Source organism: Stegodyphus dumicola, chromosome 4, assembly GCF_044657685.1.
Source record: "Stegodyphus dumicola isolate Sdum_Otavi_A_Nest chromosome 4, ASM4465768v1".
In the NCBI taxonomy this organism is placed as follows: domain Eukaryota; kingdom Metazoa; phylum Arthropoda; class Arachnida; order Araneae; family Eresidae; genus Stegodyphus; species Stegodyphus dumicola.
In genome coordinates, this window is record NC_140771.1 from 28,537,565 (window position 1) to 28,561,358 (window position 23,794).

The 23,794-nt window shown below is 32.4% G+C and overlaps 1 protein-coding gene across 1 annotated transcript in view; it reads left to right on the forward strand.

Annotated features, from left to right (window-relative positions):
• The window catches only part of Rs1 (Dead-box helicase Rs1), a 105,934-nt gene that overhangs the window by 48,112 nt on the left and 34,028 nt on the right, over nucleotides 1-23,794 (forward strand). Inside the window, exons 9-12 of the mRNA XM_085814637.1 lie at nucleotides 2,181-2,280; nucleotides 2,363-2,504; nucleotides 10,708-10,943; nucleotides 12,427-12,509. Coding sequence (XP_085670763.1) covers nucleotides 2,181-2,280; nucleotides 2,363-2,504; nucleotides 10,708-10,943; nucleotides 12,427-12,509 — 561 coding nt within the window. The remainder of the gene's footprint in view (nucleotides 1-2,180; nucleotides 2,281-2,362; nucleotides 2,505-10,707; nucleotides 10,944-12,426; nucleotides 12,510-23,794) is intronic.

Sequence of the window (23,794 nt, forward strand, 5' to 3'; positions counted from 1 at the left end):
TTAAAACTAGTTAAGTCTTTGTTTAAATTTGCAGTTAAAGTTAAAAAAAAGAGGGAAGGTACATATATTTTATTCCAGTGTTTAAAATTTTTTGCTTTAGAGAAGTGTAAATCCCCTCTCAATTTTTTTATTCATCTGTTCATCTTTCATTTATTCCACTATTCTGAAATCTTATAAATTTGAATATAAATTCTCATTTAACTTAACAAGCATACATAAAATAACAACAGCAGATTAACATCTTTTAACATATGCCAGTAATGACCTAATATCCTAGCAAAATCTGACACTTGAGTTGCATGTTGTTCTAATAGGAATATATGAATTATTTTAGTCATTCAATATGAGAGCAATATCTTCATCTCCTAATTATTGAATTAAACAATCAAAGACCTCCCCCAACAAAAAAGTTCTCAATGTCAAAACCCTTAAAGTTCATGCTTGTCACATCTTGCTTCATCTTTAATATATTTATTAATGTTTCATAATTTTTAAGCTTGGCTTTCAGTGCAACCGAAGAAAGTCAGGGAATTTGAAAAATTGACCAAAAAAAGTCAGGGAATTTAAATATTTTTGTCCAGATCTGGAAAAGTCAGGGAATTTCATACAGCGATCCACTAAAAAAGCGATTTTTGCGCCAACATTGGAATCGATCACTTCTTAGGCAGCTGGTGTGGAGCCAGTTTTTAAACTCCATTCAGTTTCTCTTTTAGAAAGGCAAAGCAAGTTTCCAGTAACCTTGAGAATCGAGAGACTCGTGTGCGCATGTGCAGTGCATGTTGAACTAAAGAATACCTTCCCATTTTCGTATAAAACAAAATTGGTTTAATCCTAGTATATGGTACACAGGTAATTTGGCTACATTATGATGAGCAGTAAACAGGTTCATTTTGGTGTTGGTAACAATTTGCATGCAGAAAAATAATAATCAGTCATCTATGCTAACCATTTAATATAACTATATTTGCCAAAATATCGTTGATTATTGTAATTCAATTTTTTATTAATTAACTATTTTAATGTTATTTGTACTATTTAATGTGGCTTCTTCTCTCTAAATTTATTTATTATTAGTTAATAATACTTTCAAATTTCAGGCAATTTTCTCTGGCATAAGCCTGAAACTAATTCTAACAGTATGATGACCATGAAATTTAATGCCCATATTTTTTGCTTATGTATGCTGCTGAATAAATATAAAAAATAAATATAAATACTTGAATTTATTTTAAAATGTCATTAAATAGATTTATTTCTTCCTTTAAGGTTGCAAAAAAGAAAGGATATTTTTAAATCCTGATTGGGCAGATTCTAATTTCAATCCTCAGTGGAGAGAACAATTCCTATTATAGTTATAAAAGTAATGCTCTGGAGGTTATATATATATATATATGTAAAATAAAAAAAAAATATGATGGCTTTGCACGAACAGGCAACCTATAATTAACTTTCCACAATTTTAGGATCTTTTCCTAGACCAGTACTTTTGACCAGTACTCCCCAACAGAAAGAAATTAAATTTCACTATTATTGAAGAAACAAAATGCCACTGCAATGAAAACTTGTGCCATGAAAAGATGTGTTTACAGAGCAGAAATTAATTAGCTTCATGCATTCTTTTGTCTTACTCTTACTCTTTTGTTTATTTATTACTGCTGCCAAGAATTCATGTTGGCTGAATCCTTTCAACTGCACCCAACAATAAAACATTGTACTGTTTTGTACTGTCAGTTAGAATAATTACATTCATTCTTATGTGTGAGTTTATGTATTAGGCTCTTCTTTTTGTATTTATTTTGAATTTAATAAAATAATGAATATTTTCATGAAGCTATATATATATATATCTTTAAGAAGTTTCCAAAATATTTCAAGTTAGATATCGTGTTAATCATTATCTTTGGTGCCAAGTGATATCCTATCAGTCGAAAAGTACCATTTCCAATAGCAATACTAAAGTATTATTATGTCTGAATAAAATGCATGTATCAATGACTGTTATGTTTGAAACAAAGCAATTTTTTTACTCTGAAAATAGAATAAAAGCTAATCAAAGACAGGATGATTTGAACTATGCCTTTGATAGTCAGCTATTGTGATTATTTGTTATAGTAAATATGTAATATGTCATATATATAAAATTTAATCTGTTTGATATTATAATTTGTTAATTTTTACAGAATTCTTGATGAATACTTTGCAGAACAAATGAAAGAAATAATCAAGCAGTGTTCTTATACCAGGCAGACCATGCTGTTTTCTGCAACTTTAAATGATGAGGTAGAACTTTGTTAATAATTATTTACTATAATTTTATTTCTTTATAATTGTATTTCTTTATAATCAAGGTTTATATTTTCAGGTGAAAGATTTAGCAGCATCGGCTTTAACGAATCCTGTCAAAATTTTTATAAATAGTAACACAGAAGTTGCATTTAATTTGCATCAAGAATTTATCCGTATTAGACCAAACAGAGAAGCTGATCGAGAAGCTATTTTAGCTGGTAAGTTATCTTCCCCCATACTCTTATCATATCAACTTGTTACCCCCTTTTTTGGGTGGGTTGAGTGTGATAATATGCAGTCATCTAGTTCTTGTATAATATTAGTGCTTGTCAGCCTCTATTAGTTGATATATCTCTTGAGAGATGATCCAATCAATTTGTTATTGTGTTAGTTGTATAGCCTTTTGTTTCAATGTAATATACAAATTATGGAGTCAGAGTAATGTTATTTGTGTGAGGCACATGAAAGTATATACCGTATTTGGGAAAAAAACCTTGCAGTAGCCATAAAATTAGTAAGGTGATATGCTTGTAACAGATCAGAGCATTATGTGAGATAATGTGGGCAAAATAAGAAAAGGCATAATATAAATAATTCCGGCAATGAAAGTAAGAGAGATAGAGATACCCATGCTGTAAAGATATAAAGTTTGAAAGTTTTGACTAATGTTGCTGTGTAAAGCAGAGACTTATGAACCATTGTGTGTAACTAATGAGTGATGTTAAAGGACATAAAATTGTGTACATATGAAATGCCAGTGGTATGCATTATGAAAAAGAAGTAAGAATTTGACTAAATTAATGGGCAATGAAAATAAAAGGATTTTGTATGAATTTAGTGGATATTATTGTAAGGTCACAGGGCGTGCATATTCTGCAAATCTGCAGGTTTAAAACTTTAATATAATCTATCTTTTCCATAAATTTTGTTCACCCAGTATGGATTTATTTTTGTAGGTATGATTGAGTTATATATATATTTTAAATTAGTGTAATTTTCATATTTTACGGTGGAAAAAATAAAAACATTTGTAATAGTATACACTAGTTTATTCCATTTCAAAGCCGTTAGTGAATGGATAGATCTATAGTGTGTGATAATTCTGTTTGTTTGCTAGGTTAAATCTGTTTTTGAAGCCTCTTGCTTTATGGATAAGCAGGTGTATGGATGAACACTGACTGTTCCACATGAAAAATTATGAAAAGTGATTTTTTATATCTGTAATTGTATCTATTGATAATATAACTAATAAAGAATAATATATAGCCTTCAAAACTTCTGCAAATTATACTGCAACATGGTCAACAAAATTTCATTATCGGAAAAGATGTTTTACTTTAATATGAATGCACTAGATACAAAAAATTCACCAGTTTTTATGTCTCAAATGCAATTTTTCTTTCAAGTCTCACAAAATTTAAATATAGGTGAATTGATAACAAATATTCATTATTTTTATGAGCCTAAGATGGAAATTTCTTCATCCATTTGCTTAAGTTCTCTACCATGAATTACATTTTTTCATACACTACCCGACATTGAAAATGCAGCACCAAGAAGTAGCCTGAAAATTATGCAAATTTCAGGGTAGATGCACATCACCAAGTTATGCTAATGATGTGAAATGCACACACATTGAAAAAGATATAAGAGAAGGAACCTGCAGAATGTTCAATTTTCATGTCATTATTTCTGCTAGGGAAATCATTGTAGGAAATCCGTTCTTGTCTCAGAAGACATGTGTAATAGCAGAGAATGCCGGGAATGTCAACGGAAGCAGTGCCTGTAGACAGATGATTTTATGAGGGGCAAATTGAGAAGGGCAGGTTTGTTTATGTGGCAAATCTCAGCTGACGTGTCCACAAAGCATCAGCTGTGGCGATGATGGTTGGAGCAAGGAAACATGGCAAGTTTAAGTGGTGCCGGTGCAGCCAGAGTGACATTAGCATGCATGGAACGACTCATCAACTAAGAGGTGGTGTCACACCCGCATGACACTTCTACTTCCATTCTGCAGCATGTTCAAGACAGCCTTCATATTCCCATATCAACCAGAACCATTTGCCATCGATTGTCAGCTAGTCTCTTGCATTCGTGGTGTCCATTAAGAAGATTGCCTTTGAACCCACATCATAGACACCAGTGTCTGCAATGGTTTTGGGTTCGAGTGATGTAGATGGTAGAATGGCACAGGGTTGTGTTCTCAGATGAGATTCACTTCTGTTTCTCCAATGATAGTCACTGCATACGATTGTGGCGTTGATGTGGAGGCAGGTGGCAGAATTTTGGAACACCCCACCACATGACAGTATGCCATCAGGGTTTGGGGTGCAATTGCATGATTCCAGGTCACCTCTAGTTCCTATTCAGAGCACTATGTTGGCCCAACGATACATGGATGATGTGCTGCAGCCAGTGACACCCCTTACCTTCAGGGAGGGCACAATGCCTTTCATGAGCAGGATAATGCCTGATCACACACCGTTTGCATCAGCTAATGTACTCTGCAAGGTGTACAGATGTTTCCCAGGCCACCATTCTCTCCTAATCTTTCATCAGTCGAACACATTTGGGATTTGATTCGATGCCATTTTCAGAACCTGCCATTGCCGGTTCAGAGGATAAACTCTTTCAAATGGTTCACAGGAAATGGAAAGCCATTCCTTAGGACACCATCTGTAGTCTCATTGATTCTGTATCTAGATGTGTTGCTTCGTGTATCGCTGTCCAAGGTGGTCTTACATGATGCTGTTCCTGCTCTGTATTGTGCATATCTTTTCAAAATAAAGATCACTTATTGTTTGTTGTTGTCTCTCTCTGTTTGTTGAGTTTCATCACTTTATGGCCACACCTTCTTGGTGTTGCCTTTTCAATGACGGGTAGTGTACACTCAACAATCTTGGAATTTTCACAAACCTGGACGGTTATTCTATGCTACGAGAGTCAACAGCAAGTTGTGGGCCGCCAGATGTCGCTGCTAGTAAAAAACAGGTCTGCGCGACATCCTATATTCTCTGAGTACGGAAGTTGTCGAAAGCGCGTGAAAAAGTGTTGCCGCGTCGTCAAACAGGGTCGTGCAGTTGACGTACTAAGTAGACAATGGCTTTGTATGCGTTTTCGCCGCTCATTTTTTCATATTTAAACGAAGAATACGGTCGTAGATCTCTGAATCAGTGGCGAATTTATAGAAAATATGTTGATGTTTTTGCTCTGCCAAAAGATGTTTTCATTGGGTATTTCAGATTGCCAAAATTTATAGTTATTTTAATTTGTGATGAACTGAGAGAGTATTTGGAGCCACATTCAGAAAACAAGAACGTAATTTCTACTGAAAAAAAGGTTATACTATTCCTGAAATTATAGATATAAATTGTAATTGTATGCTTTAAAAATGTAGAAGATAATAAGTTTATCAAGCACATAAACCTTCTTCATTTAATACAAATATAGACATCCGATAAGTTTCTACACGATTTATGTACAGTAAGAATTACGTTTACTTTAAAATCTAACAGTTGAATACCTTACGAATAATACTGTGAACACAAAAAGAAATGTTCATTATTACGCGAAATTCACACTACTGTAAAATAAAAAAAAATTATAAAACTATAAAATAGCTTTATAATATTTTTTTCAGTAGCTGTACTACTACTAGAGTGATATTTTTAAAAATAAGTTTTAGCCCAGAGGGCCTTTTAATTTCGTTTTGCCATTTTGTGGCGTTTCACGATAAATGGCGTTTCACTTTTCAAATCGTTGCCACCAAGTATTATTGCACTCTTTTATATTTAAAGAAATTAAATAACGAGGAATTTGCAGAATGTATGAATGTTTCTTGCACTGTGATAAAACAATGGTACCTAGAGCCATGAAATTCTGAATAACGTAATCCTCCATTCTAATATAGGCATTTGGAGGCCCAAATTTGGAACTGGGAATTTGTTTTATTATCTATTTTATATTTTTGTAAAGCATTTATGAGTTTTTGATTAAGAAACCCAACGATTTCAAAGCGAGCAATGGCAACGTTGTACGGGGAGGGGGGGAAGAGGGGAAAACATTTTTATCTCTAGCACGCGAGGCTATGTATCGGAAATTCTAAAGATATGCATTTTTAAAATTATATGATATTGCTGTTAAATTGAATTTTATGGTTTAAGTGCAAAAAACATGATATTTAATAAATAAAGATAACACGCAAAACGTTAAAAAAATGGCCCTTTGGGAGTAATATAAAATCTGAAGGATTTCAGATTTTTTTTTTTTTTTTGGTGTTTGTGTGTGCAATTTTATTACGTTTTAAAACTAGTTTCTAAGTGAGGACTTTCTAAGGGAAACTAACTCGTATACACGTTACACATGGGGAAAACGCTGGCCAGTTCGTTCGCGGGATTTGAACCTCGGACCAAACTACCTGCGTTCAGCGACTCTACCGCTCGGTGGCTGGTGGGCTTGTTAGCAGAATTATACTGCATTATTATTGTATTATGCTATAAAGTAACAATGCTATAAGACTGAGGATTTGTTCATGGAATAGTACTTTTGTAACCTATTATAGTATTGAAAAATCATTGTTTCTTTGCAAACTTAAATATATATATATATATATATGTATATATTACTGTTCATAGCATTCTCATTTTTATATTGTAAAAGAGATATTGATTATTATTTGTTTTCTATTTAAAATGTGTCGAAACGCTGGTTTGACAAGGACTTCAACTGCAGGAGACCTACACTAATTATTTTCACTTTAGTACTTGCATTGTGAAAATACTACTATCTTTTAATTATTTTCACAGAATAAAATCTTTTGAGAAGGAAGAATATTTAAACTGAGCAGTTCTTATATATATATAAAATTAAAATAACAGCAATGTAATATTAAAATAACAGCAATGTAATATTAAAAAAAAGGTATTAGTAATTGTGTGACAAAAATTGCAAAACGAATTAATCACACATACAAGATAGATTTAATTTTGGTTATATATTTTGTATTGAAAAAATATTTTCTTTCATGTTAATTATAGAATAAATTATTTAAAATAAAGCTTTTTGATGCGTGTGTGATAGTTGAATGCAGCAGCAATCGGCCATAGCGAATGAATTTTATTTCTTTTCCTGAAAGAAATAATTTTCATAGAAAAAGAAAATAAAAAAAGGGAAGAAATATTAAGAAAGAAATATTTTCTTTCTAATTTCTTATTTAAAGAAATATTTTTTCAATAGTAACTGTAAATTGCGGGAAAACAGTTTTAATGTAAGAATGGGGGGGGGGGGAATTAATTTGCTATTAGATTGTAATACAAATTAATCATATTATAAATTTAATGATTAAAATTGTTTATTTCTAAAAGGATTTGAAGTAAGCTTAATTCATTTACTCTTATCTATTTACCATTCCTTTCGTGATATCCCATATCACTCTTTATTTCTTAGCTCTAAATTCCTGCGTTAACTTTCCCTTAAAAAACGGGATTTTCCTTCACATAACATGTTGGTCATAATACTGTTTTGTGCAATTTTTTTCGAACTACAAATGCAGCGTGCGAGTTAGTGAAATAATGGGAGAATATTCCTAGAACTTCAGCCGCGCTATAAATTTCGTCACTCGTCTGTACTGCGATTGGTCTAAAGCTCCTTGAAGCCTTGCCCCCTTTCAGTAAAGTCAAATGGACCCACCCGCTCACCAACTGAGGACCACAGAATGGCTTTCTCCGATAAGTTGTGAAGGCTGTCCATACCGGTTTTTTTGAGTCAATATTGTTCGCTCAAGTTGTAGACAGATACAGTGATCATAGAATAGGCGTCCTGGCATTTTGAATTCCCCAAGTTTTCTGGATAGCTGAACTTTTACTGGTAGTATACTTAAATCTGTTGACTCTAATTCTTTAAATGGGCTAAAGCTTGATTTCGCATGGACTGTCTTAAAAGATTATAACAAGGCGACAGTAAGGGGCAATACAGGTATTTATTTACATCAGAGATTGAATTTTTGCCTTGTAATATATATGTTAATAAGTTCACATATATTTTTAGAAACAGCTTAAGGAGACTAATGAAATGTCAATGAATATTGTGCTATATTCAAGAAAGAACTACTGTTAAAAGAAAGAAATTATATGTATAATATAATGAAAGGAGATTTTGTAATTAAATTAATAGGATGCATAGTGATTACCTGTTATAGCTATAATTTGCAAACAGTTATGAGGCTTAGGAAAAAGACTTCTAAAAATCAGTCATTATTTACATATCACTTAATTTTTGTTAGAAAATGAGAGATAAGAAATCTTTATTTCTCACATTCTATTTAAATATTTATTTTTACATTTTATTTTTTATAAAATGATTTGATATTTAAAGGGTATGATTTGATATGCACAAATCATCTAGTATTGTGCAAAAATCTCAAAATTAAAAAATAATTATCAAGCAATACCAAATTAGGAAATAATTATCAAATATTTCAGTTTGCAATCAATTTAAATAAGTAATTTCATAGTTTTAAATAAAAGGAACCGTTCCTACTTTATTGGGCTATGCCACTTTGGTCAATTATGATGATGATGAATTAATTATGAATAATTATGATGGTTAATTATACCAGCTGCCATATTCACGACTTTCTCACAATACATTACCAATTGTATATAGCAGATACTAACTAAACTTTATGATGATGGCCGCTAATTTGAAGATTTTTAAATATTGGAAACACCCCGCCCCCAAAAAAAACTTCCAATTAATAGATTTTGTGAAGAAACGGGTAAAAGTAATAAATAAAGATGATATAACTATGGTTGCCACACTACCTGAAAAACCGGAAAAAGTCAAGGAATTTGAAAATTGACCAAAAAAGTCAGGGAATTTAAATATTTTAATCAAAGTCTGGAAAAGTCAAGGAATTTCATACGGTTATCCCTCCCTCAAAAGTGACTTTTACTCCAACATTGGAAGCAATCACTTTCTTGCCGAATTATGTATTGCATGAGTGTCATTTGGACAGCTGGTGTAGAGCCAATTTTCATAGCTCCTATCAGCTTTTAGAAAGGCAAAGCAAATTTACAGTAACATCGAGAGACATGCATGTGCACTGCATGTTGAACGAAAGAAAATACTTTCCCGTTCTCATATAAAACAAAATCAGTGTAATTCTAGTACACGATGCACACAGGATTTGGCGACATTATGATAAGCAGTAAATGAGTTATTTTGGTGTTGGCAAGAATTTTCAGAATCATGCCAAGGTTGCACTATATGTACTAGGATTTTACAAAATCTTTTAAACTTTTTTTTTTAATAAGTGCTTTATTTGTCTTTTTGCAGTAAAATAAAGAAAACAGTAATCAGTAATCTAAACTAATCCAAAATATTGCTGATTATTGTAATTAATTTTTAATCTTTGAGTTATTTACTTTATTTTAGTGTTATTTGTAGCTTTTCCTTCTAAATTTATTTATTATTAGTTAATATTATCATATTTGAGGCATTTTTCTCTGGCATACTCCTGAAATTAATTCTAATAGTATGAAGACATTCCATCACAAAACTTAATGCACATTTTTTTTTTGCTTATGTATGCTGTTAAATAAATATAAAATACCTGAATTTATTTTAATGTAACAATAAATATATTTCTTTCTTTCATTTAGCTGCAAAATGTTTGCTAAAAAATAAATTTTTTTTATTCCAGATTTCCCAGATTCTAATATCAATCTTCAGCGGAGAAAACAACTCCTATTACAGTTTTAATAGTAATGCTTTTGGGGATTATATATATAAGTCATATATAATTAGCAAATTTTTGTGTTTTCAAGTGGTACCATAATTAATTTACCTCTCAGCACAGACAACGTGCACTATGCGGATAGACTGGAATTTTCTTAAAGCACATCTGGTAAACCTGGAAAAGTCAGGGAATTCCACTCTCCTGTTTGAGTGGCAACTCTGATAGCAAAAGTTTTAATTGCAATTGCAATACCCTCAGTTAATTAACAGATGGTGAAATCTGTACTATGGGTTCTAAATCTAGAGAATAATGCTAATGATAGTGAAAAAAGTAACATAAGGGTTGTGAAGAACAAAAACGAATTGACAATTTAATGGGAATTCTCGACACGTCATTTACAGGACTTGAACAATAGAACTTTGTACCTGAGCAAGTTATGTCTATTTCTAGAATTAAAGAGAAAATATTAGCATAAAATACAAAGCAAATTAAACAGCTTACATTGAAAGAAATGTTTAATAAAGCAAACAGATTTCTATCACACTGTACTGAATAAAAAAAATTTAGTTAGATAAATTTTTTTTGAGTTCTTTGTAGAGTTCAAATTTTTTTTGACTAATTCATCTAAATTTACCAAATTTTAAAAACATAATATAAACTCTGATTGTCATTTTATTTTTCAGCTTTATTGTCTCGAACATTTCAGGATCATGTTATGGTGTTTGCTCAGACCAAACAGCAAGTCCATAGACTTTATGTTTTATTGCAATTGCTGGGAATCAAGTCATCTGAGTTACATGGGAATGTGAATCAGCCTCAACGCTTAGAAGCTCTCAGGAAGTTTAAGGAAGAAGAAGTGGATGTTCTTGTCGCAACTGATGTTGCAGCTAGAGGTTTAGATATACCACATGTTAAAACAGTTAAGCAATAATTTTATAATTAAAAAAAAATCTTCAAATTTACAGGAATATGCAAAATATTGTTTCATTAGAAAGTAATTAGTAAAGTTAAATAAAATTAAATAATTATCTTGCGCCAATGCTGCAAGGAATGAAATATTAATTTAACAAATATTTGGTTCATTCTTCAAATTTTTTAGGAATGAACCAAATATTTGTTGCAGTAGTAACTTGTAATGGAAAATGTACGTAACAGTAACAGTACCTTTTAAGTTTGTTCTATAATCATTTGTTGAATTGTTCAAAATTTCTCTTATTTTTCTTCATTTTCACTGTTTATTTGTAATTTAAAATTTTTAAGATTCAACAAGGAAATTAATTTAATTGAGCCTATGAATGAATGCATGTATGCAGCTAATAGTGATGCACCAATAAATATTTTAATATCTTTAACATGGTCAGTTTTATTAAAAAAATTGTGTTGTGATAAGGAAGTTTCTTCCATCTTCTGGCTTGCATTTTGTGGTGTCATGGGAACACATCAGCTACCATTGAAAAGTCGGGTGCAAGTTTCAGTAAGGACATTACTTATTTTTCTTGTTTTCTGCTCCAAAATAAACCTGAGGACTCTGTTTTGGCTACCGAGCTAAAATGTGGTGGACAGTGATCCATACCCACATTGATTTGGGAACTGGATCCCCTCAACCCATATTGCTCTTTAAGTGGGAGAGAATGCAAAAAAATTTCTTCCTCATTCTTGTGTGCCTGTATGCTGTAATGAAAGCACATCTAACCAGCTTCGGAAAGTCCAGAGTTCTGGTTCCAGTGAGGCAAAATTAGGCTGAATTTAGTTTGATTTTTCTTGTTTCGTGCTCCGAAATAAATCTAATGATGCTACAGCCTTATTGATATTGCCATAATGTAAACTACAGGTGTAAATTGGAAACTTATGTTTATTAGTATGGACTGTTTTAATCAAATAATTCAGATTTCCAGAAATTGTCATTTCGTTATTGTTAAAATTAATATGCTTTTTTTTTTTTTTAAAGATTTTTAAATCTATTTTTGTCTTTGGAAAACTATTTTTTGGAAAATTTTGGAAATATCACAGTAGTTTATTTTGTTAAAAGGTATTTTTCAAATACTTCGTAGGTTCTAAAGTCTGTTATTTAAATGAAAGGTATTATTTAATTTTTTAAAAGAAATTTCTCTATTTTAATTATTTTAGCAGCTTTATGTGTGTTGAATAGAAATGTTTGTTATGCGAGTCCAGATGGGTTTCAAATAAATTTTGAAAGACTGTAAAAATGTGCATTTTGTTGTTTGCTTGTATGAACATGCAATAAAAACAAATTTTTTAAAAATTATTACTATATTTTATATTATTTTTCTTTAAATGCTGATGTTGTTGTAAATTTATTTATTATTTTTTTTAATTACATTGAAATTATGTTGCACACAAAATATTCATGTATTTATAATGCCATTTTCCCTTTTTTTCAGGTTATAAACTTCACAATGCCTTGCACTCTTCAGCATTATATTCACCGTGTTGGAAGAACAGCAAGAGCTGGAAAAACTGGCAGGTAATAGATGAATAATTGTGTAGACTTTTATTTAGCTTACTCATGATGTTTGTCACTATGATTGAAAATTTATTATCAATATTTAATCTATTTCCTGCTAAGCTTAAGCTGTTGAGCCCAAAATTTGCACACACGTTGTTTATGGCGACAAATAATACAATATGGTGAAGAAATTTTTCAAAACTCTATTTAGATTTTTGTAAAATTTAATGCTAAAACAGTTTTTTGTACATACTGTATGTTTCGTACATAAGTCGAGAATTTTTGGAAGTTTTCCTAAATTTAAATTATGGGGTCAGCTTATTTATAGAGTCTCTAACCTAGCAAAAATCATTCATATTTTTCCATTAGCCAGGCACAAGTGATAAATCATTAAATGTAGCACATTTTTATTTTAGTTTCTATTTATTAAGTTTGTGAAAAAAATTAGTTTTAAATTAAATGAGATGTTCATTTTATGAAGATTTCATGAACATGGTTATTTTTTGAACATCTCATTTCATCGAGGTGTTTTATTTTTGGAATTGTTTATAATGCTGATTTGTTGCATCATCACCAAAACGAGAAATCTGATGTTGGCAAAATTGACACTTTGTTTTCTCCACTTTCGAATTTGTTTTTCTTTTATGAGAAATTCTAAGCAGCCATATTATTAGAATTTTCATCAAATGCAGTCTCCTGTAGTTTGAAATTTGCTGTGTAAGAATTTTTGATTCATCATCTTTGAGACAAAAATAAAATTACACAGAAAATAAGACCAACACGGATACCACAGATCATACACATGGCAACGGATGAAAGAAAAAAAATTCTTTGCTCCAGGTAGGGTTACAAAAGTTCAAACTATTGTCATTAACATCTAGCATTTTGCTTTACATTCATTTGATTAAAAATAATCTGCTTATTTTATCTGCTTGGCAACATTTTCCCTTTTATTGTGACATGTTGGAATTTACAGGATTTTTTAAAAATTTCAGCTTATGTATGAGTTTTGAACTATGGGTAAATATTTGAAGAAAAAAACACACTCTTAGCTTATACAAGGGTCGTCTTATATTCAGAAATATACGGTATCTTTGTTAAAGAACAAGCTAAAAAACCCAGATATTTATTGTTTAGAGCACTGAATGGAGGGGGGAAAAAGTCTTAATTAGTGTGTTTTTTTTTTTTTTTTTGTGAATTTTCGAAAATTCATGATTTTTTTTTTTTTTTTATTTGACATCTATTATTTTAAAATTTCAACATGCAAAATTGTTTTAAATATAGCCAAAATAGCAATTTTATTTTCAGAACTGCATTTTGAAACAAGATAATTATTTTAATTTATCTGACGAGATCCTTCCTGTCCTTGATATTTTAATAATCTGCAATGAATTTCAGAGTCATCATTTACGTGAACCCTTTTCTGTTTCTTTACTTCACTATGCTAAATCATGTCATTTTGCTGAGCAAAAAGTGCTTCTTTTTACTCTTATGTATATTACATTCTCAAAGTTTGTTTTTAAGAATCTTTGCTTACTATTGAACTTAATTATTTGAAACCAGTTGTCTTTGATGAACGATTTTCACCCATGATCATTGATAAAGCTTTTAAAAAATTTTCACCGTGCCATCAAATAAGACATTCTGCTGTTAGAAATAACAATAACAACCTTGTAATCATTCCATTTCATCCTTCTATTTGTTATAAAACTGGAAGGAGTCTTTACAAATTCAACTTTAAGGTCATTTGTTTCACCTATGAGTAAAATTAGTCAAGAGTGTTTTCCTGACTTTAATTTTTGGAGAATTTATAATAATATATCTTGTACTTTAATTTTTGGAGAATTTATAATAATATATCTTGTCAATAAGGTTTGAGATATATCAATCAAACTAGAAAAGGATTAAAATTATATGTCAAGAAACGCAAATCTATATCTGGGGAAAAAAAAAAAAAAAAAAAAAAGAGGGAATAAACAAATCTTCTATAGCTAATCATAGTTAGGAACTTCATCACAGTTTTGACTTTGTGTGTGTGAAAATTATCCATAAAGCTTCTTCAGTTGGGAACTGGATTTCCTTGAAGCTTTTCACTTTCACAAAAATTTATCTTCTTTAGCTTACAATATTAATTTCAATCTAATCCTTTTTAACACTTTTAAAGTTCTAATGTCTTAATTTTTCATGTTTCATTACTAATTTCTTTACTAATTACTAACAGACGGCACTATGTTTGTGTTCACATTGCTGTGCCCATTGTTTTTTTATATAACGAGAGTTGTGGCTTCTCTCATGTTTGCAGAATTTTTTTCCTTCTGGTGAAGGAAAAGAACTTCTATTTTTGATTGGCTTTGAAATTGATTAGAATTTTATTTAAAATCTATGCCTCCTCCCCTCCCCCCTCCAAAAAAAAAAGGTAGGAGTTTTCCTAATTTAAAAATTTTATATTGGCCTGTTTTTCTTCCTATTTATTCTGAAAATAAAGGATCTACTTTAAGTTTTTGGAATTTTTGCATATTATAAAACAAACTTTTTGTCCTCTTTTTTAAAACAAGCATGATATTGGGTTGGGAATTAAATGATTGTGGATTTTAAATAAGAAGGAACGTTCAAACTTTTTACGTGAAAATTTAGCTTTTTTAAATTAGGTATTGTCTGTTTTTATTGATGACTTTTTGCCATCTTTCAGATCGTGTCATAATTCTATGCTCATAAAACTTCTGGTTTTTGTCAGCAAAAAAACTGAATTAAATGAGATTTTACATCATCTGTTTCATTAAAAATTTTACTATTTAAGAAGTTCTTCATGGAACAAAATAAATAACAGTCTGAAAACACGAGGTCAGGGCCATATGGTGGATGTGACAGCACATTCCAACCTCGCTCTAATAATTTTTGGCGAGTGACCGAAGATATGAAGGGCTTTGCATTATTATGTTGAAAAACGACACTCTTATGATTTACCACTACTGGATACTTTTCTTGAAGTGCATCACTCAGTTTAACAAGTTATTGAACATAGATGTTTGAATGAACCGTTTGGTTTCTTGATAAAAGTTCTGCTGTAACCTCACTAAACTGACAGCATAATCTTTTTTTTAGGGGGGGGGTGAATCTTGCTTTTGGTGTTGTGTGAACCGGTCCAATATGTTTCATTCATGAACTTCTTTGATTAATGCTGTAAACTATATACTTTTCGTCGCCAGTAATCAGTCATTTCAGAAATGGATCAATGTCGTTGCATTTCAGAAGTGAACCACAGATGCTAATGTGTTGCATTAGATGGATTCCTTAAGCTGACGAGCCACCTGTAGTTTGAGTTTCTTAACCTAGTCAAGCTGTTTTAATTTTTTCTAATGCATGTATATGATACACTGAGCTGCTGTGCAATTTCACATGTTGTGCTATGAGAATCTAAATCGATAATGGCCTTGATATGGCTGTCATTAAATTTAACTGGATGGCCAGATTGTTGTGCATTTTTGAGTGAAAAATCATCAGAACAAAATTTTGCATACCAGTTTTGACACTACCTTTCTCTCAAGGCTTCAATTCCCATATACGATGCATAACTTCTTGTATGCTTGTGTTGTATTCCTGCCATTTTGGAAATAGTACAGTAAAATATGTCTGAAATGCAGTTTTTTTTCCACTTTTAAATTGGAATAAAAATGTAACTAAATTATGAGATATATTATTTTTATTAATAGTTATTTTAATTTTCTAGCCTTATCTGTCCTTTCTGATTTCATTCGCATTTCCTCATCAGGATGTAAACGAGTTAGGATGAATGTGAATGTATTTAAACTGAAGTAGAGAAAATATTATTCAGAGCATGCTTTTGCTATTGAACACGCACATTGTTACTTCAACCATCTGTCTGAATTTTCAATCTCAACTTATTCACATTCTTGGTGCGGAAATTAATATCATGTCAGTGTAGTTTTCTGAATCAACCTGCTAGTTTAAATTAGTTTGTGTAGTCTTGAACTGCTAGTTTACCTTTTAATTTAGTTTGTTACCATTATCTTTAAGCTCATCACCAAAAGTTGCTGGAGAAAATGTAAGCGTGTAAGTCCATGCTGTCTGTAAATAACTGAGCTCAATGAAAAGGTCTTTTACATTCTTTTCCTGTTGTATTCATCTTCTAGTTTAAGTGATAAGTCACTAAGCAGCTCTTCAAGCAGGTCTAGTTGCAGTGTATGTTAACAAAGAAGACTAGATCTTACAAAATAAAACATTGATACAATTCTGTTACAAATTAACCTTTTCCGGATGACATCCCAGTCTCGTGCTCTATGCCCAGTCTCGTGCTGAGCTTTTATGATGTCTCCACAGGGTGATGGATGCTTGCTCGCTAAGCCTAATTTTACCAAAAAATCTGGCAAAAATATAGTTTTATTTCAGTTTACTCATTTTTGTTTTTCCAAGTACTGCAGAAAATGCATTTACCTTTATGATATTGTTACAGATTTGGTATTTAAATAGCTAATGTTAGTTGAATTATAAATTAAATGGTTTTGTTTCCCATGCAGTGCAGCGCGTGACGAATATTAAAAGAAAGCTAAGCCGGAAAATTGAAAATACAAGAGCGTGTGCATTTAACATTTAATAAATATCACTTTTTGATTTCGAGAAAGTTCCAGAAAGTTCTTGCGCGTGATTTAAAAATTTTATAAAAAGGAGGAAAACCTCTCAGTGTAATTAGTGAGTTATTTTAGTTAGCTTGTTGTTGTTTTAAGAGTTTGTTTAGAAAACTGCTCTTGTTGATTGTAGCGAATTCACGGATTAGCTTTCTTTAGCTGTTTTGAATTAACTTCCGTTGAACTTTTGAGTGCTTGAAAGATAACTACTGTGAGATATTGTAATACTGAAAGAATAGCTAAGTAAATTTAAGCGTTTTTATTGTAATAATAAAATTTTGTCCATTTTTTTTCATCGGACTTGTGCATTCAATTCAAATGAACCCATACACACGCAACAATTTTTTGGCGTAGCCGGTAGGATTGTGAACAGCACTGCGGTAAGTCAGTAAAAACATCGATAATTTCTTGTTCCAATCCTGTTGGTTTCTGGAAACCACCAATGAGAGGTTATTAAGGATGGTTCGATTGAACCTCTCTACCATGCCGTCCGACTGGGGATGCAATGGCGTCGTTTGGGTTTTGTCAATGCTGAGTAGTTTGCAGAGTTCTTTGATTACTGCCGAGGCAAAATTCCTTCCCTGATCGGAATGTAACTGAAGAGGTACTCCGAACCTGGAAATCCAGTGCTGTTCCATCACCTCAGCTATTGTGACAGCCTCTTGATCAGGAATAGGGTACGCTTCAGGCCACTTGGTGAAGTAATCAATGACAACAAGGATGTATTTGTTGCCATCAGCAGTTCTTGGCAGAGGTCCCAAGATGTCAAAGGCGATAAATTCAAAAGGCGCCCCTACGTTGTAACGTTGCAGTTTGCCTCGGCTGCGTCTCTTCGGTCCTTTACGACCTGCACAGGCATTGCAAGATCGGCACCACTTTTGCACATCATCCTTTGCATTATTCCAGTGAAAGCGCTCACAAACTCTCTGCAAGGTCTTCATTATTCCAAAGTGACCTCCTGTAGGGTTGTTATGTAGTTCTTTAAGGACATAAGGAATCCGGGATCTTGGAAGTATCAGTTGCCATCGGAAGGTCTTCCCATCATCCGATTCGAATTTCTGGTATAAGACGCCGTTTCGAATGTAAAGTGAATCCCAGAGTGCCCAGTATTGTTTTGTTGCAGGACTACAGATAGAAATGTTTTGCCAGGTAGGTTTTCTGTTTGATGACTCCAGCAAATCAATTATGGGTTTAATGTCACGGTCTTCCACCTGGTCTTTCCTGACTTCATCATCACTCCACGAGTCTGGATCAGCCGATGTTGATGTCGTAATTTGTCGTGAGACCGGAGTCAGCAGCTCGTATTTCGCTTCGACCCTGGAGCAATATCTGCAACTTTCTTGGCAAGGTCTTCTAGACAGGGCTTCGGCGTTTCCGTGTGATGATCCCTTACGATGACGGATAGTGATGTTATATTCCTGGAGTCTCTGTATCCACCTGGCTATTTGACCCTCAGGATTCTTGAAATTTAAAAGCCAGGCCAATGAGCCACGGTCCGTGCGGAGGAGGAATTTTCTCCCGTATAGATAATGATGGAAATGTTCTACAACTTTCACTATGGCGAGCAACTCTTTCCTGGTGACACAGTAATTCCTCTCCGGTTTAGACAGGCACTTGCTCCAGTACGCCACTACACGTTCTTGGCCATCTATTTCTTGGGACAAAACAGCACCGACACTTTTATTGCTCTCGTCCGTGTCGAGAATAAAAGGTCTGTCGAACTGAAGATACGTCAGGATTGGAGCAGATGTTAAAGCTTCCTTTAAGTTGTTAAATGCATCCTCGCATTCCTTTGTTCACAAGAACCTTTGCTTGCTCTTTGTCGGCTTGTGAAGGGGTCTTGTGATGGAAGAAAAGTTTTTCACGAATCTCCTATAGTAGGTGCAAAGCCCTAGGAAGCTTCTGAGTTGATGAACATTTTCGGGTCGTTTCCAGGATTTAACCGCTGATACCTTTTCAGGATCCGTGCACACACCTTCTGCAGATATGACATGTCCCAGGTAAGTCACTTCCTTTCGGAACAATTTGCATTTAGCAGGACTCAGCTTCAGATTGGCTTCTTTCAGTTTCTGAAGCACCTTCCTAAGATTTTCTAAATGTTCTTCAAAACTCTTTCCGACGATGATGATGTTGTCCAGATATATCAGGCAGGCTTCGTAGGAATGGACCTTTCAAAACAGTCTCCATAAGACGTTCAATTGTTGCCGGCGCATTACACAGTCCAAACGGCATCACCTTGAATTACCAAAGCTCTTGTCTCGTTGTAAATGCTGTCTTTTCTCGGTCTTCAGGCTGTATTTCTACCTGCCAATACCCACTCTTTAAATCAAGTGTTGAGAACCACTTGCTTCCAGAAAGAGTGTGTATTGGCAGGTAGAAATACAATAATAATGTATTACAATACATTATTATTGTATTTCAATACATTAATGTAATAATGTATTGAATTACATTAATGTATTGAAATGAATATTATTACATTAATGTAATAATATTAATGTATTACATTAATGTATTGAAAAACATTATTATTGTATTTCAATACATCAATTGTAATAATGTATTACAATACATTATTATTATTGGTAGAAATACAATAATAATGTATTGGCAGGTAGAAATTCAATAATTAAAAATAACAAATTGCATTCTATATGTGAGGACATAGCCCTATTCAGAATTAATGATGAAGAAGTTAAATCTGTTCATAAAATCATAGCACAAGACAATATCACAATACCGGCAAGAACAGAAATTTTACTTCCTGGATCCTTAGCCAAAAACAGAAATTTCCGCTACGGCATCATAGAATATCCCAATTCTGACACCAAAAAATTGTTGCGTGTGTACGGGTTCGTTTGAATTGAATTGCACAAGTCCGATAAAAAAAATGGACAAAATTTTATTATTATCACAATAAAAAAATGCTTAAATTCCCTCAGATAATCTTTCAGTATGACAATATCTCACAGTAGTTATCTTTCAAGTACTTAAAAGTTCAACAGAAGTTAATTCAAAACAACTAAAGAAAGCTAATCCGCGAATTCGCTACAATCAACAAGAGCAGTTTTCTAAACAAATTCTTAAAACAACAACAAGCTAAAATAACTGACTAACTAAACTGAGAGGTTTTCTCCTTTTTATAAGATTTTTAAATCGCGTGCGAGAACTTTCTGGAATTTTCTCAAAATCAAATAGAGAGATTTATTAAATGTTAAATGCACACACTCTTGTAGTTTCAATTTTTCCGGCTTAGCTTTCTTTTAATATTCGTCACGAGCTGTGCTGCGTGGGAAATAAAACCATTTAATTTACAATTCAACTAACATTAGCTATTTAAATACCAAATCCGTAACGATATAGAATTAACTACATATAACTTTTGCAGCTGTAATCATATATATAAACCAGCTTTCTTAAATTAAGAACACATTGCTCCTTTACAAAAGTCTTGTAATATCTGTCTTATGCATCAGAGACTTTACGTGATGAGGAAGCTCTGGGAATTTTTGAGTGAATGATCTTATTTTGCATTCTTGTGGGATCCAAGTGAATGGATCATTGAGAAAAAGATCTAATTTAGAACTCTATTACAAAAAAACTGATATCATAAATTTGTCAAATTACAGAAACTTAAATGGGCTGGCCATCTGGTTAGAATGAATGAAGATTGATGCTGCAAGAAAATCTTTTTGGCAAAGCCCATGGAAAATAGACCTTGTCGCAGACCCTCTCTAAGATGGATTGATTGTGTCAAAAAAGGTCTGAATATTTTAAAGGTTATAAACTGGAAAACCATTGCCAAAAGTAGAGATGCCTGGAGAAGACTTGTGGAAAAAGCCAGGGCCCACCTAGGGCTGTCGAGCCATTGAAGAAGAATCACATATATAAACAATGAAAGAAAAATTTTAAAACAAACTTTAAGCATTTATTAAACTAGCATTAAAATAATTAATACAAAGCAACAAACCTACATAGCACATACATATATACATTTACAATAAAATTTTAAAATCGATTTTCTGTGTGATATGTTCTGAAGCATGGTCCACACAGAGTTCTACATTACAATCTTTGTACTCAAAGTAAGATGTTTTGAGAGCAAACAATTTACCTTGTTCTCATTCTCTTTTTCTTCACATTAAGTATTAGAGATTGAAAATGCCTTTCTCAAAGACGAAATGGCATTGGTGCAGCTAATGCCCGCAATTCACATTCTCTTGAAATGACTCCCTTTGTGATTACTTTTAATCGAAATTGAGATAATAGTCTTTTTTTACCATTTTTTACATTGTATAAAACTTGAACATTATAGATCATAATGTTGAGGAGCCCAAAAATAATTTATTATGCAATTTGAAAGATTTTCTGTAGGATGGATAGTTAGTGACTGTATCTCTAATAACCACTTTTCCCACATTTTTGTTATACAGCGGTATATAGTTTGGTTTCTCAATACTTTTCCTATCATTTAATTTTGTTTATTGCTAAAGTGACTAACATTGCTGCTACTCAGATTTTCTTGTAATAAAGCTATATAGAAAGCTTCTGAGAAATATCACTTTTGTTCTGACATCTGAAAGCAAAGAAAAAAAATGTGGGACGAAAATTTTATGTTTACACAAAAGAAAAAATGCCCTACTCTATATATGAAACTAATTAATTAAAAACTGCATTAATGCGATATGTTTGTGCTTCAGATAGCCACTTAAAAGAAACATAAACAAAAATGCACATGCGTAACCAGTACACTTGTTTATATTACTGAAACACGCTACCTACCTTTCAGAATCAAATGAAACACTCCAAGATCAAAGTTCAGGCATCATATTCCCATTTTCATGGTGCCTTATGTTTATGGCACCATCTGTTAGAATTTACATTTGAAAATATGTACATTTCGTTCTACGTGATTGTCACATTACAGCCGTGTATCTAGGCACTAATCATACGAGACGCAGACATCACGCTCTCCATAGAGCAGTGGTGCGCAAACTTTCTTTGACTGTGACTTTTTTTTTTGTAGAGAGAAAATTTTGGGCGACCCCTAGAGATAAATGTTCACAAATAAGATGTATATTTTGCGCATTTCTTTTGTTTCATTGAATAACAACATCATCATATCTGACTCATATTAATTTTATTTATAATTTTAAGAAAATACTTTTTGTATAACACAAAAATCAGTAAATTGCCCTTTAATGAGATGTATGTGGCTGCAAGTTTCTAATTATCTCATCAATGTTTGGATGTATATTGCTAATTGCAATTCGCATATCATCTTCAGGGTTTAAACGCGAGCTATATTTAGTTTTTATTGAAACTAGTTTGCTAAATCCAGTTTCACATAAATACGTTGATGCAAATTATATTAACACTCTGATGGCATTCTTGCATAAAACAGGATATTGTTTTTCCACGGATAGCCAACATTTTTGGCAAGGCTGAGTCTTAAATTGATTTCGAAGAGTATAATCACTAATTAGATCTATCAATTGCTCTTTCTCACTAATTTGAAGAGTTGAACTGCATACGTCAAAGGAAAATGGATCACGAATCCAACCAAGATCGTTTTCAGGAAAATCCTCGAATCTTCTCGAAAAATTTTCCTTTAACTTTTGAATGTGATTGGAAATGATGTTTTAAATGTAAATATATCTATATTATTTTCCTTGATAAAATCGTTAAAGCAGGGGAACATATCGGTGTTATTTTTATTCAGTTCAGTTTCCCAGAGACTAAGCTTATTCTTAAAAGCTTGAATTTTACTGGCTGAAGTTATGATAGTTGAGTTCTCACCCTGCAAGCTCAAATTTAAGTCGTTAAGTTTTTTGAAAATATCAACTAAATAGCTCAGCTTCCCTAGTCAAACTTCACTGATATAATAACTTGCCAATCTATGTTTCTTTTCGATTAAAAACATGTACACTTCATTTCTCAAATCAAATATCCGTCGTATTATTTTCTCACGTGAAAGCCATCTGACGTTGGTGTGTAACAGTAATCTCTCATACGTTGAGCCCATCTCATTGCAAAGTACTGAAAAGAGACGGCTGTTATGGCTGTTGTATTTAATGTAGTTAATTGATCTAACAGCGTCTTGTAATATGTTGTGCAACTCTTCATCCATATCTTTTGCAACAAGAGCTTGCTGATGAATCATACAGTGATTAAATACCATATGAGGCGCCACCTTCTGAATTAAGCCTCTGAGCCCTTTATTCGAACCTGTTAATGCTGCAGCACCATCAGTACAAACCGTAACACAGTTTGCCCAGGTAATGGACTTTGTTTCAAAATATTCATTTATTACTTCGAATATTTTTTCTCCAGTTGTTTTTCCTTCGAAACTTTTGCAACATAAAAGCGTTTCTGTTATATCTTCATTAAAAATAAACCTAACGTAAATAATTAGTTGTGACATTTTAGTAATATTTGTAGTCTCGTCCAGTTGTAAAGCAAATACAGATGAATTTTGTATGCGTTTTATGACTTCTGACTCGATATTTCGTGACATTTCGGAAATCCGCGGAGACACGGTATCTCTTGAGATAATGGTATTGTTTTTAGTTCATTTCCATATTTATCGCCATGCATAATTGATGTCATCTTAGTTGCTGCAGGAAGGATAAGGGATTCTCCAATTGTATGGGGTTTCAT